The sequence below is a fragment of the Bacillus rossius genome (genome assembly GCF_032445375.1).
Source record: "Bacillus rossius redtenbacheri isolate Brsri chromosome 9 unlocalized genomic scaffold, Brsri_v3 Brsri_v3_scf9_2, whole genome shotgun sequence".
NCBI lineage: Eukaryota > Metazoa > Arthropoda > Insecta > Phasmatodea > Bacillidae > Bacillus > Bacillus rossius.
The window spans coordinates 4704760-4720637 of NW_026962013.1; the positions used below are offsets into that span (position 1 = coordinate 4704760).

At 41.1% G+C, this 15878-nt stretch overlaps 1 protein-coding gene across 1 annotated transcript; it reads left to right on the forward strand.

Annotated features, from left to right (window-relative positions):
- Window positions 1-319: 319 nt before the first annotated feature.
- LOC134542879 (sialin-like) lies at window positions 320-14432 on the forward strand. Its single transcript, XM_063387462.1, has 9 exons — window positions 320-403; window positions 1803-2047; window positions 5039-5272; window positions 5912-5999; window positions 6812-7026; window positions 8652-8804; window positions 8932-9064; window positions 11477-11718; window positions 13114-14432. Exons 1-9 carry the CDS (start codon window positions 361-363, stop codon window positions 13276-13278), a joined length of 1518 nt encoding a protein of 505 aa, XP_063243532.1. The 5' UTR covers window positions 320-360; the 3' UTR covers window positions 13279-14432.
- The last annotated feature ends 1446 nt before the right edge of the window (window positions 14433-15878 follow it).

Genomic DNA, 15878 nt, shown 5'->3' on the forward strand with positions numbered 1-15878 from the left:
GCACTCGTGTCACGAGCACTGACAACGCTCGCACAAAGACATGAAAGTGATTACGATATAAATTCACTTTAAAATGAATGACTAGCGGGCTAAAAATATCTCATGATGTTTCGATACCAGTGCGTCAAGGCGCATACCTGCCAGTCGACGGTTTTTATTGCACGCCTTAATCCCACACTTGAAGAGCAGCACAACATACGTATATTTAGCTTGGCCGTGAGATTGTCAATCGTGGGGATTCAACAATGTTATCTATACCTTAACTAATTATTCAGTTATCTGTGCCTTTCTGAATATATACGCGAGCAAGCGAGGAATAGTGGTACTTGTCTTCCAGCTGACAGGACACTCACATCAGCCATGTCGCCCGTCAGCGAGGAACTCCCCATGAAGTCTCCACCAGGTGAGGACCTCTAGTACCTACAGGTCGCAGCACAGATGCCACTTGTATCTCGTGACTAGAGACCGGAAAAATCCGCGGATTCATTTCGTGATAGGCTGAAATACAAACATGTGTACAATTCTGTTGGTTCTGCTATTGGATCGCGGTTTAACTGGAGCTCTCTGGGCCAATGAGAGACTATCGACCAAAGAAGCGTCGAATCACAAGCTACCCAGTGGAGACGACTCACAATTTAGTAACCAATGAACACGCGTGTTTACTTGAGAAGTGCAGAGGATAATGGAGGCCATCCTAGAGGTCATTGAATCCGCTAATTTTTCCGGTCCCTACTCATGACTTTAATGTGGTTTACCTTGCGTTTGGCAGTTCCAGTCAGTTCCTAATGCAATACAGTGTACTCATCTTAATTACTGTCATCTGTATTTGCATTATGTAGGTACTTGATAGCTGACCTATCAATGTTCTTTGTTCAAAAAATGTCTGAAATGTTTAAGAAAGGAACTTGGCAGACGGATAAATTTACTATTTAATGGCCAGTATTTTTTTTTAAATGCGAAGTTACGATACTATGCCAATTTATTATAAATTCATGTATTCAAATCCTGACACTAAACTACCTTAATTTAATTTAACTTCTCACAAAATGAATTTAGTTCCACTATGATGTACTGTGATTATTAAAAGTAAAAGATAAAAAATATTAGGTTTTTATTTTTTATTAAAACATCAAAATAGTTTCACTATCTATTATTGGTCTAAATTGTTATAATCAAGCGAGGTTTTATTTTAGATTTGTTTTTTTTTTTTGTCAGGGTTTTGACATACAATTTTTTTTTGTGTTTGCATAGATTTCACACCATCGAGCACATTATCCCTCAAACTTGGAAAATTCACAGCCAAAAATGATTGTTTTTTTTTTTTGCTGGATTGCGTGGTGGTTTATAAGCTCATTAAAGTAAAAAGTACTCCTTAATCTTTTTTGAATGATTGTTGTTTCACTATTTCACCTACAATATTTGTACCTATAGTAGCTTCCGCATTTGTTATTAGTTTCGGTTTTGCTATCCTTTTGTGAAATATGCAAAACTGTGTTAAATACAAGTTGATTTTGTAAATAAATGTCTTAAGATGGATATGCTAAGGTAATACCAGATTTTACATAACATAATTTAGCAGTGGCTGTTTGTTGTGGCAAAGGAGGCGGGTATATAGTGTGGGTGACTTCACTAAGTGAGACAAAGAGGCATACCGACAGTGGACCACGTGACCAGTGGCACCAGTGTGGTGTAGAAGGGGGAAGGGGTGTGTATTACGGACGACGGCGTCAAGTCAGGAGTAACAGCTGACTACACCATATCGATTAATCTTTGGTCACCGCTGGTGGTTGTTGTTGTTCCAGGGCAGAGCTGCTACGTGCCACGCAGGTACGTGTTCACTGGCGTCCTCTTTCTCGGCGTCTTCATGAACATCATCCTGATGACGTCGCTGCCCCTTTCCATCACGGTCATGGTGCGCCGCAATTCCACCGGCTCTTCGGGGGGCGGGCAAGTCGACTCGTGCCCTGCCCCCACGACCACTGCCCCCGCCGCCCCCGCCGCCGACAATGCCACCAACACCTCCGCCGCCTCCACCGCTCCCACCACGGTGAGCCACACCACCGTCCGTCGAGTGTCTGTTCGTGGCTATGAAAGCACTCAGGACTAACTTCACTTGAATTAGCTTAAAAACCAAAAGTAGTTTACTTACCAATATGCCTACATGCCAACATTTTGCAATCAGCAGATCACAGGTAATGTGGATCACACAGCAAAATTTGCAAAATATAAAATAAAATATGTAGGGCTTAAAGTGCATTATTAAAAATAAATAAAAATGGCCCAGAAAGAGAATAATAAATTCCATTAAAAAATAGGGATGAACTGACCCCGAACATATTTACCGAAAAAATTCGCAGGCTCCTGACAGTACAGTGTTTCCAGATGCATGGTTATGTCTATACTTGTACTGAAACTTCTGCCGATAACGTGCGTCGAAGAAGGCCACGTGCTGTCAGGGTCTCGCGGAGTGAAGTGCAGTGAAAAGGCCTAAGTGAATTTTGCTCTGGGTTTTTAAAATGGAAATGTTACTTATAGTTGTACTACTAAAAATATAAAGATGTCAGCTTAAATACTCGTATCAAAAATATATATCTAAATTGATTTTATTTATTGATTTTTTGTTAGGTTACTGGGATTGCTTAAAGATGAAACCACACTAAGTACAATTGAAACCACGCTCTGCTACCACTTTGATACACTCCCTGGTTAAATTTTGGGATTTGGTGGATATTTAACTTTCAAATACAACAATAACAAGTGCAATTTCGTCTATATCTGTGCTTCTATTAATTTTGTCTTTGATAGATGATGGAAGACAAGTACACACAACAATATCTTAATAAGAATACATGGGTTTGGTAAAGAAGTTGATTACCTACTTTAAAATATCTGATTACTAATACATGGATACTATAAAATTTGCTATATGGGCCAGACCTAATCAAAATATCATGAAGATGTTTTCTATGTTTTAGTAAAACAATAAAAATAAACATAAACAATCCCAGAATTTTTAATTCTTAGAACATATCCTAATTAAAGTCCTGTAGTTAATAATTGTCAAATCCTTCAGGATAGTCGAAGTAGTAGCCTAACTAGCACACTGCAGGTATCACGGAGAATTTGGAGGTATGATGGTAGAAACTCTCTGGCAGAGAATGATGATTTTTGCTATTGATGGGCTACTAGGCCGCCGTAGCAGTCCTTGGTCATCGAGGACAAGGAAGAGCTTGTGGTCGCCATGTCCAGGCTCTAGGACTCTGTCTGTGAACAAGCCAAATTCAAAAGGATTAGGCCTGTTTCACAGACAGTCATTAAACGAGCAAAAATGCCCACAAAAACAGAAATGGTCGGGGAAGAATAATGTTGTCGAAACTCACCAAAACAGGGTGTTGCCCCTAGCACTCAGGAAGTGGGCCCGCTGGGAGATGAGTGAAGACAGTACCGAACAGGTGAGGTTGATGTGGAAGCACTCATAATTTAGAATTATAAAATTTAGCCAAAATATAAAAATTTCTACATGGTAATCACAGACTAACTACTTTTTAAGTTAGGGAAAATCCCTTGGCGAGATGACTACATTCTCGTACGATGACAGAAGTGGAAACTTGCTGAGGGCTGGCCGAGAAGCAAAGTAGTCAGTCTTGCATAGAGGCGGGAATTCCGTGATAGGGCGAGGTGACACTTAATTAAAACAGGTGCTGGAATTAGAAAGTTAGGGGGATTTCGGGTTCTGGTCCGGAAGGTTCCGAAGACTTCCGAGAGGATTGGTCGAGAAATATTCACTTCGATATCTCGATGTTTCTTCTGGCACCCGCTCGCAGCGTGTCCTACTGATGTTTGGTCAAACCGAGAAGAAATCAGCTAGTGCATCTCTCGCACGAGGCTCCTTCTAAAGCATGGGGCTTATGGAGGAGACTTGTGCAGCATTCTGGTGGCTTGGAAAGGAATTACAGGACACTGCTTGTGGTGTGAGTCACCAGAGGGCAGGTTTAGTGGGCATTCAAAAACCCAGGGGAAATAACTCACGAATCTGCCACTAGAGGGCAGAGGCGGTACATTCGAACACTAGTGTCGAGACCTTAAGACAGGCCACCCCTTGCTGGTGTTAAGGACCGGTCACTGCTCGGGACAGTGTTCCCAGCAAAGGTTGGAGAAGGGGGAAGGTGGAAATGTGCAAGGGTAGTAGGAAACTAGCTCTACCGAGCCTGGAGATGTGCTGGGACATTGGGGAAACTGAGACTTGGACATGTCAGAAATTGCTTGTGTAAGGCAACCTCTTAGAAAAGCAGGGTCCTGGAGACTGCAGGGACAAGCGATCTTGGTCACAGCGACAGGCAGTGTTACAGTGCCTAGGCGTGCACAGAAGCGGGGATAAGATGAGCCTGCATGTTTTCTCATGAGATCGTTGTCAAAAATCAGATATGTCGCTGGGAAAGAATTGGGGAACTAGCCTGACAAAATTAAGTGGGAGTGTGCAGTGAGTGGAATAAGTTTAAGTTTTATCTACAAAATTACTGCTAAAATAATAATTTTTAAATTCATATTTACAATTGTGCCGAAAAATGCTAATTGGCTGCACAAACTCAGTGTTTAGTTCATATAGAGCTGCATTCTCATTTCTGTACAGGAGAGTGCTTTGTTTTGTTGTTAACTTTGACTCCTTTAAAATTTTGATAGCAGATTAGTTATTATATTTCTTACTTCTATTAAAATATGTAAATTATATAATTATTATTTAATTACTGATATATATATTAATGTCGCATCCACATTGTGGTCATTAGAGATGATGATGTGGTGATGATTTATTATATCACTGAGATAATTAAAGTATCGGAAAAACAGGAGTGCCTAAATAGAATGTACCAACTCATGGAAAAGTCCATCATATTTCCCCCCAGCGGACAGTTGGGGGTGATCCCGCCAGGGATGGAACCACTTGGATAGCCTGGGCCGGAGGCGAGTGCAGTGACCACTAGGCACATTCAGGCGGAGTGAGACAATGTGGCAACACCGCGCGCTGTCGCCATTGCAGACGGGCGATTACGACTGGAGCGAGTTGTCCCAGAGCATGGTGCTGTCGGCGGGCAGTTACGGATCACTCATCTCCACCATGATCGGTGGTCGCATCGCCGAGCTGTGGAGCCCCAAGCACATGTTCTCGATCTGCTATGCCACATCGGTAGTTATCCACCTGCTGTTGCCCGTGATGGCCGACTGGAGCGTCGTCGCCGTCATCGTAGGCCAGGCCATCGGGGGCTTCATCTCGGTGAGTGGAATTCCATCTTTGCTGGTCGCATACAGCTGTCATCTTCCATGGCCAGCAGCGAGTAAGCACTCCGGCATCTGCCATCATCATCCATCATCCATCTCGGCAAACCACAGAGTCCAGGATGGTCCAAACCAAGTTCTAACTCAGGGCCACCTCCCCTTAACTCCAGCTCCAACATTAACTGTGGTAATGGACACCACTCCATTGAGAGAATGAGCTGAGAAAGGTTCAGTTCCCAATATTTTTCTGCCAGGGAACCTTATGATTGACTTTTCTTTTGGCGGAACCCTAACTCCTTCAAGGAAAGTTATTTGATATTAATTTTGCCTGCTTAGTATGACATTCGTCTTTACTCACGGAACCTTTGTGACTCTGTCATGGATTCCCGGGGTTCTGCGGCACATCTTTTGGGAACCACTGATCCAAGATTTATAACGAATAAACAATGGACATTCCAAACAGATATAAAAAAAATTTCTAACCGAGCTATCAGCCAGAAAGCACACTCAAGAGACCTGGTTGTGTAAAGAATAGTTCAGTTCAGCCTGGAGAAAACAAAAACTCACATAATCATTGTAGTTCTAGTAACAGATAAATCACACCAGCCCAGTCTGAACACATGACCTTTCCTTACAGGGTCCATTGCAGCCAGTGATGATGGCGATGTGCGCTGCCTGGTTTCCTCGCGAAGAGAGGCAGCTGCTGTTTGCGATCACCATGTCTGGTGAGTAGCAAAGTCAATCTTCGGAGCTGGCCAAATTGTTTCATTCTCCTCAGCTAAACCTAAACATCTAATTTTTTTCCAAAGTCTGTTAAAAGTTACGTCATTTATACATTACTAAATTCATCAACCGTATAGTAAACAAATTTAAACTAATAAAATAGTTTGTTAAAGGAGATAAAAATATAGTTTAGAAGCAACTACAAGAAACATCGCTGAAAACACTCGAGCACATCACTTCATAATCACTTCTGCTGTTAATACTAGATTAAATATAGAGTGATGGTAGATTCAACACTTACACGCATATTGACAAAGCAAATAATAGGTGTTGTCATCGTATGTCAGATACCACAATATTACCAACTATTATTCAATTTCATATTCTTTAATGTAAATTATGTAAAAATCTTAATTTATTATTAAACATTTACACACTATAAATATCATATGTAGTTCTTCCTCTGGTACGAAAATGAGATGTTTTAACATGTGCTTAAAATAACTTATTTTAACTTGAAAACATAATTAAATATTATTTATTAATTGAAATCACTATTGAATCTTTAAACATGGGTTGAATTTATAAAACTCGGCGTAATGTTAAATGTAGGACATAGCTGGTGTGCTCGTTCTTTAATATGCTACAGCTGTGATTTGTGCATTCGTTCTTGGCCTGCTATTTTTGAAATACTATTCTTAATTTACATTTGCTATCAATGTCCTGTTATTGCTAATTTCTAACTCGACAAAAAAAAATGTAATGCAGGCATGCATGTGTACTGACCCGGTACGTGGGCCTTCCTTGTCGGCAGCGGTAAGTGTGGGCAGCATCACGTGTGGCTTCTTGATCGGCAACCTGCTGCAGTCGTTGGGCTGGAGGTTCGTGTTCTACCTGTGGGCGTCTCTGGTCGCCGCCTGGATCCTGCCCTGGATGTTCCTGGTGTACGACTCTCCCCAGAACCACCCTAACATCTCCAAGGAGGAACTCAAGTACATCACCGAGAACACAGGCGGCGACAAGTCCCAGGTAAGCCCTGATTATTTGCTGCGCCAAACACCACAGTAGAGATACACATTTCTCGACTGTTTGGGAACATTTTGCTTCCACCAAGAGAACATACTCTTTACGTGCACAAAAGAATACTTTAAATTTTGAAATGTGTTTTCATGGCAAGCGGTATCTCATTGTGATGCATTAGCTGTTACAAACACCAGTAAAGCTACAATATTAATGTTTTCGGAAATTGGCTATCGTGTAATTAATAGTTTAGACACACCGAAGTGGTTCTTATGTCTCGGGCTCAGAAGCACAGTTATGCGACTGGTCACCTGCATGATGACATTTTCGGTGAGATAAGAGCAATGACTTCTGCGACTAAAGCTACTACAAGCTTGGACCCTATGTTGAGACATTTATACTCTGTTTACCTGAGACACAAATCTAGAGGTGTAAGAACACTGTAAGAACATCGACGGGAAGTGCGGACCCTCTGTGACATTTGGATGTCTGTGTAGATACATCGCAGGTCGTAACATTTACAACAATTCTTGTCCTGTACATTTTGGTGTGTGTATAACGCACGAAACAACTACACCTTCGATGCTGGTTGTAAGGATCGTATGCATTATCATGTGGTAGCCTAGTTACTAGGATATAAACAATCAAGCAACTGCTGAGTCGGTTTATAGGATAGAGGAAATTGCGAAAACCGCCTGTGCTGAGCACCTTCATCGCAGGTTTCCGTATGCGTGCCTAGATATCCAGCATCCCAAGAGCTGTACTCAACCCTTGCTGAAGCTAGGTCTTACGCTCACATAAGAATTATTTGGATGAAACAGAAACAACTTGATGGAGTTTGGAAGACCAGTTAAGGTACAAACTATTGCACACATGTATATACTCAGGAACCATGCAGTACCAAACAAGTATACGTGTATTCGGTGAACGATTTCCGCAATATATGCAAGTTGCGCCAGGAACAAGTTCATTCTATTTCAAGCTTGTTGCATTTCATATGTCAAGAAATATCATGCGTTTTGGAGGATTACAAAACACACGAAACTCCAGTTCTGAACGATTTTTTGCTTGGCAAGAAATCTCCAGACTATTCCCACGATGATTTGCAAAGAGAACCAGAAACTGGCAGACCTTTCTCATGCACATTTTCGTGATAATGATCCAGAAAGTGGCACAAATAAAAACGAATATCATGAAAACACCGATATTAAATGCTAATCTCTTCAGTGAATTTGCAGTACATGGTTAATGTTGAAATAATATAGCATGCGGTCAAGACTGCCACTGTATGTATTTGGAATATCCAAACTAATTGCCCGACCGTCTAAAACTACTGCTGGCTTCACTAATGCGTAAAACTATTCGCCCATGTACGAGATAGCCTCCATTAATGAAGTACTGAAAGAAGCAGTCTTTATAGGCCTACTTTGAGTTTTACAGGAATCTCACGTGAGCTTCACGCTACAGCAAGATGGAAATAGCTTCAACGCAAAGTTTTAGTGGTTGTACTTGATGATTTAGTTCAGATTTCTGAATTATTAAAGTCTTCAATTATATGTTGATGACCATCGACGTGTATAGCCAGTTGGTTTGGGTCAGATGCAGAATTTGGTGCAGTATTCGCTTGTGTGCAGGCGGTGAAAAAACTTCCGTGGAAGCAGATCCTCACGTCGCCGCCCGTTTGGGCCTACATCGTCATGGGGCTGCCGTCCCAGTGGATGTCTTCGACCTTGTCGACATTCACGCCGACTTACATGAGAAACATCCTGCACTTCAACACAGCCGAGGTGAGCCAGGCTGGAGAACCACGTTGAGGCGTGCGCCCCGCCTCGCGTGAGTTTAACTGTTATTTTTTCTTATTAATGTTATTTATATTCTTATTTATTTATATATTCTCTGTTTATTTTGTTGCAGATAGGTAATATCACGGCAGTGTCTACAATAGTTAGTTTGACGAGCTCAATTTTCTTTGGATTTCTTTCTCAATGGCTACGAAAAAAGAAGTATCTAAGTCGCCTTGCGACATATCACGTTTTTAATGGCATATGTAAGTATTAACATATTTATAATAATCTATAAAAGTTTTGATAATTTTCTAAATTAAAATTCCACAAAGACTTATCTAAATAGGAAGAAAAACACTATATTGTAAATGTTTAATTTTATTGTTAAATTTAATTATTTTTGAAAAATGCAAATAGGTTTTAAGTTTTTTTTGGACATACGTCAATGCTAACAATGTGTATGCCCATTAAACTGTTTTTAAGCTATTTTCCCATTGCAAGAATCATTCAAGTATTGTAAACTGTAAAAAGCTGAACTTTGTATTTTTTAATATTGTTTTTATGGTACTAGAAAGTGTTAGGCAAGGTCTTAATTACCTCATAAAAATTCCTTAATATAAATTATAAATTATATTGAAATCTGATTACATCGTTCTAGGAAATTCAGCATAGAGATTCGTTCCAGTGGTCCCAGTATATGTTTGTAGGTTGTCATCACACTGAACTTTAACCTGCTGGTAAACATAGGACCTTAGACAAATGACAATCAGTGAACCTTACACTCATGATAAACAGGAGGCATTAGACTAAATATAAACAGGAACCTTATATTAGTGATAAACAAGAGACTTTAGACAATAAATAAATGTATTCCACTAGTGCAAGCTGTGCTTCAGTAACAAACAGGCTCTGTGTCTATGTGGCCCTAGCATTAAAGAACTTATTCACTAATGAAACTGTCAAAAAGGTGTGACTTTTAGGACACATTCTGGGTGATTTTGAGGGTATGGAATACCAAAACATTTCCTATGTAGAAGTTTCAGTGCAGCAAATGTTAAATGTTTCGTTACTATAGTGCATTTACAACCCACCCTTTTAGAATGAATGACGTCAGTTATGACAGTTATGTCATCTGTACTGTACTGTCCTTGCTCCGGCTAGGCTCAGGATAAAATCACAACACTGTGGCGACGAGATCAGTAGCACACATCAACTGAATTAAAATATGGCCGTTAACTTGGCTCCTACGAATAGTTTAACATAATATTTACTCATTTACTATTAGGATTATATCGAATATCACGGACGGACTTGCCATTAGGATTCTATCGAAAATCACGTATTCAGTCAATTAAACATTGTCATGCCCTCCAAAGGCCGATACAAATCATTGGGGTCGGCGTTAAAGCTTCTGTCCCCAGAATATCAAATACCAACAATGCTGACCCTTCGAAGGTTGGACTCATCAGTATGCCTTCATGGTAGTGTTTACTCTCCGCACATTGTCTTTCGAGTTGAGTAACCTGGAACTCATCCTTGTCCACCAACCAGCATCCATAGAACATAATAAGTCCCGCCCCCACAGCCAAATTTCATATTTTTGGGCAGAGATTGTCATTTCTTTGAATTTTTATTTGTTACCTTCATTCACTGGTTCATTAATTTCTTAAATGGAAATTAATATTTATATGATATTCTTGAATATAATTTTAAATTTAATATTCAACTATTTTTGAAATGCAGCTTTTGACAGATTGTTAGTGAATAATATCAGTGCGTGCAGGAGACAATAACAGGTACAAAGCCGGTCAGCCGAATTTGTCTCTTATCAGAGGTCAAGGACCTAGATGTATAAAAAAAACTATTATACCAGAATATTTCGTGTGATGATGACTCGATGTAATGATTGCCAGGCCGACGCAATGCACTAGTGGGCATGAGATCGTTGCTGGTTTGCCATTTTCTGCGAGGGAAAAAATTATAAGTGAAGTAAACAACAAAACAGACACTATCGCATCGCATTAACTTGAAGTGTTAACTGCCAGTCTAAAATACTGCTCCAGTGGGCACAAACGTTTTGCTGGTTTTCCAGCTGATGAGAACAAGGCCAGAAAACATAACCGGAGTAAACAGATAGTCTGTCACTCTTGTGTTTTATGGAATCAAAATGTTGGCTTCCGGTCAAACACACTGCTCCGATGGGCATAAGTTCATAGCAGATTTACCAGCTGCAGGAAACAAGGTAGAAAATATAAAATATAAAAAAAAACAGTTAGATGCTGACAGTCAGCACCTTACGGTAGGGACAGGAAAAAATTCGCGGATTCAATGACCCCTAGGATAGTCTCCATTATCGTCTGCACTTCTCAAGTAATCACGCGTGTTCATTGGTTACTAAATTGTGAGTCGTCTCCACTGGGTAGCTTGTGATTCGACGCTTCTTTGGTCGATAATCTCTCATTGGACCAGAGAGCTCCAGTTAAGCCGCGAGCCAATAGCAGAACCAGCAGAATTGTACACATGTTTGAATTTCAGCCTATCACGAAATGAATCCGCGAATTTTTCCGGTCTCTACCTCACGATTACAAAGTTACACTGCTGACGACACTGGAGACCGTAGGGCCCCGAATGTGCTCGTCACGGCTGTGTGTTGACGGGGCGTCCGTGTGTCGCAGCCTCGTTCTTCCCGGCCGCGCTGCTGATCGCCATCACCCAGGTGGGCTGCGACGCCTGGGCCGTCGTGGTGCTGCTGGCTGCCCAGGGGGTCGCCTCGGCCGCCTACATCGGCGGCAGCCAGCTCAACCAGATGGACCTGGCCGTCAACTACACCAGCACGATCGTCGGTCTGGCGACCACCATCAACGGCGTTTTAGCAATCATCGCGCCTCTGATCGTCGGCGCGATCACCAACAACAGGGTGAGTCTCTGCCGGAGCCGTCGTCCTCCTACGTCCAGCATAGTGCTGCACTTTTGAGTGTGTGTGTTTCGTCAGCAGCGAAGACATCAGAGGCGGTTGGATTTATCGTCACAATCCAAAGAAACTAGGCTAAAGACTCAGTAGTGGCTTACTTTGAGGAAAAATTAGATCATTAAATGATCTATTGCCTTGGATAATTTTGGAAAACCATAGATAGCAAATTGTATGGATGGACAGGAATTTGTCCGGAAGTCAACTGTTACATGATTCCATTGTGTTACCACTGTGTCCGCCTCGTATTGTTATGATGGTGATGGTGATGATGAGTTTCATGGAAGCCATCATGGTGGAAAATGTAACTGTACCAATCGGCGTTCCATGAATTCTACAGAAGGATGTAGACAACACGACACTGAGTCCTCAAAATTACAAATAAATTTTAAATGTAATTTTTTGAATGTAAATAACACCCTGGGCCTGTTTTTTGCAGGACACGTGTTATAACCACTGAGCCGGCATGTCCGGCAATAAACGTATGAAAAATATGTTTATAAACCAGAGTGTAATGACATTGGTGTTGTGAGATATGTGAATGTTTTTTTTTAATTGTCATCTTTAGGGCACCTCAAAAGGTTTGCTACACTCTCAAGACTACCATACTTTTTCTGTAAACATTTGAAAAATTGAGGAAATTTTTACGAAACACTCTATCACAGTGGCTAAACATTAATGATGAGTTTACAATATTGTATTCTGTTATTGTAACAATACTGTAAGACAGTGTTCACAACAATGTGTCTTGTTCCTACAAAAGAAAACAATGCACATGCTACAGAGAACATATTTTGTTTGTTCTAGTAACAGTTCAGATTGTAAAATATTACAAAAATTCCCTCGCTGGTACTCAAGTATAGTTGTCGCTACCGTAAAATGTAATTTCAGAACTGTCATTTATTGCTCTCTGCAGATTATTTCAAGCATAAACATATATGTTATGATTGTTCCATGAGTTGCAAGAACAGTTATGTGGTGATCCCAACCTATAGCTAGGGACCGGAAAAATTCGCGGATTCAATGACCTCTAGGATAGTCTCCGTTATCCTCTGCACTTCTCAAGTAAACACACGTGTTCTTTGGGTGCTAAATTGTGGGGCGTCTCCACTGGGTAGCTTGTGATTAGACGCTTCTTTGATCGACAATAGCAGAAACAGCAGAATTGTACACATGTTTGAATTTCAGCCTATCACGAAATGAATCCGCGAATTTTTCGGTCTCTACCTATAGCCTAATGTTGTTCCTATGTTAGCAGTAGGCTACGTTTGTTTTTACAGACTTGTAGTTAAGCAGTGTAAGCTGTTCAATTCACAGGCCTACAAGTGGTTGGTGTTGTTCCAGCAAACGCTGGGAGCTTGGAGCACGATCTTCTACATCACGGCCGGGGTGAAAGTCGTCCCGTTCTTCGTGTTCCTGATGTTCGGCTCGGTGGACGAGCAGCCCTGGAACCGCACGGCGCAGGAGGAGAAAGATGACAAAGAGATACCGCTACAAGCCACGGTCTGAAGAGAACCTTCTGCTCAGTGGGTGCCGCAGCGCCACATCTGCCCTGCCGCTGTGTTCTGAGACACCATGCAAGCCCAGTTCTCTGCGACAGCTGTTCTGTGTGGTGCTTAGTAACCCTGCTGCCCCAAGTGCCAAGTCTTGTTTCTCGCACTGTAGTGAAGGAATTGCCGTTCGCTGTAGATCCCCTTGGTCACATACGTGTTTACTGGTTATGCGAATACATTTATGAAAGTTGAGCTAAATCAGTGATCAACCGAGTTTATTCCATTTCAATGGCTGATAAACGATAACTATATGTTCTGTTTGTTTTTTTGGGGTAATTTTGACGAAAAATCAACTATGCAAGAAACGTATTGTAATTTGATACTATTCTGAAGTTATTAACTTCCATAGACAGTTAAATTTGTATTCGGTAACTGGGGGGCTTTTGATCAATAACGCGGCAGCATGCAGTGTGTTCTGGAAGGTAGTCTACAAGATCGCAAAAAGTGGACACAACGGACAGGGTTTGCAACCCCAAGCAGTCGGGATGAACTTCGGCGCTGCCCACTCCCGGAAGATGGCGCAGCACCAACTCACTGTGTGGTAGGCAGTCGGCATTAACAACAGGCGGCGTCGATCAGCTCTGAGTGGCAGCACTGGTGGTCGTTGATCAGCTCTGAGTGGCAGCACTGGTGGTCGTCGATCAGCTCAGAGTGGCAGCACTGGTGGTCGCCAGCTCGCGAGTGCTCGGTGCGTGTACAGACCTGCCTCGGGCGGCTCACCATCACGAGGACGTGAAGACAATGTCGCGGTCCAGTTCTGTCCGTTGCAGCTGGCGGGTGTACGGCAGTGTCAGACTGGTCCGCTGTTCGCAGTCACATAAACAAACATGTGGTGTGGAAAAAACTTAATCCGCGATTTTTTTAGTGAGTGGATGAACACTCTATTTATCCGCTCGATTACAAATAAATTTCGCCAGACTCGTTTATGGCTTGTGTATTATGTTACAGTGTGATTGTTTATATTTATTACTCATTATTTTACATTAAAGATTTAATGTTTTAATCTCATATTTTTTGTAAATATATATGTGTATTATTTCTTAGTAGTAAGTAGATGTATGAAAAAGTTTGTAATAAATGGTTGATTTAAAAGTTCAACTACACCCTGCATTTTTTTAGATATTTTATTTTCAAATACAAAAAAAATTAACAAATAGAATTCGTCTATAATCTGTGCCTCTAGGATATTTATTTTACTATTATTTAAGTGAACATAAATCACCAAACCATGATCTTAGTAAACAGGTTAAAAAAGTAACTTAACTTACTTATATGTTTTGCCAAATAAATTAAAATTATAACATTTAATTGTATGGGTTGGCAAATGTATTAAAACTATAACATTATATGTGTGGGCCGGTCCTAATTAGAAAATTATTATTAGGTTTCCTTTGGCATAGTTAAACAGAATAAGAAACAATAAAAGTTCAAAATAAACAATCCCATGGTTTTAACTCTTAGTGCTTAGAGTTATTAAAGTCCCATAAGTAATAGTTCGGGATGTTCCAGTCTCTTCAAAGTTGTAATCTGATTGTTACTCTGTAGACATCCCGGAGATATGGAGATTTGATATTAGCTGGCTGAAGGTGAGGTGTTACATGCTACCAGGGAGGGCCTTAGCCGTTCTGGGTCCCCGAGGAAGGGAACTTCTTGATCACGGCTCGGAGGAGAATTACAGGCGACGGGTGTCCATCAAAGCGGGGATAAGACATGTCACGAGCTGACTCGCAAAGACTCGACAAAAAAATCAGATCTAGCACTGGAAACAGATTGGGGAGGTTAGCCTGACAAAGATTAAGTGGGAGAGTACAGAGAGCGGGAAAAGTTTGTTTTAGTAATAAAATTACTGGTAAAGTTATGGTTCAAAATTCAAATTTGAAATTGTGCCAAATAATGCTAATTGGCAGCACAACAGGTAACTTAGAAAATAAGTTCTGCATGTTGCTTAGTAGTGCTTTTCAGTGTTTTTGTTGTTTGTAGAGTGCAGTTTGCATGCAAAAGCTAAAGGCAACACCCAGCTGGTCTGCGGTAAGTCACTTTAGTTCGGCTATCATGATAGCTGGTCCATAAATCTTTAGTTAGACATTCAGCTAAATTAGGTCAGCTGATCTTGCAGCAATATAAGCATCCCAATATAAACATAATATTTTTTCTGTATTTTTGCGACCAACTAGATTAGTTTACTAACATTCTGATAAGCACATATAACTCCATGTTAGACACTGCAGACACATCTCAGTGCGAGTGGCGTATCACATCATCTCGTCGCAGGACAAAGACTTCAGTGGCAGGTTGAACGATAACCATTAGTTCTGTTGTTTTTTTTTTGGAGGGGGGGGGGGGGGCGAATATGATGACAAATCAACTACGCAAGTGATTAATTTTAATTTGACGCTGTTCCCAAGTTATAACCTTCGTGGACAGTTGAAATTATACTCAGTAAGAGTTGGGACTTTCGGCCAAAACGCGGCAGCATGCAGTGTGTTCTGGGTGCCTCTTGTTTTGGCCGTCTTGCAAAATCTCAAAAGCAGACCCCACGAACTAATTGGCATCGTT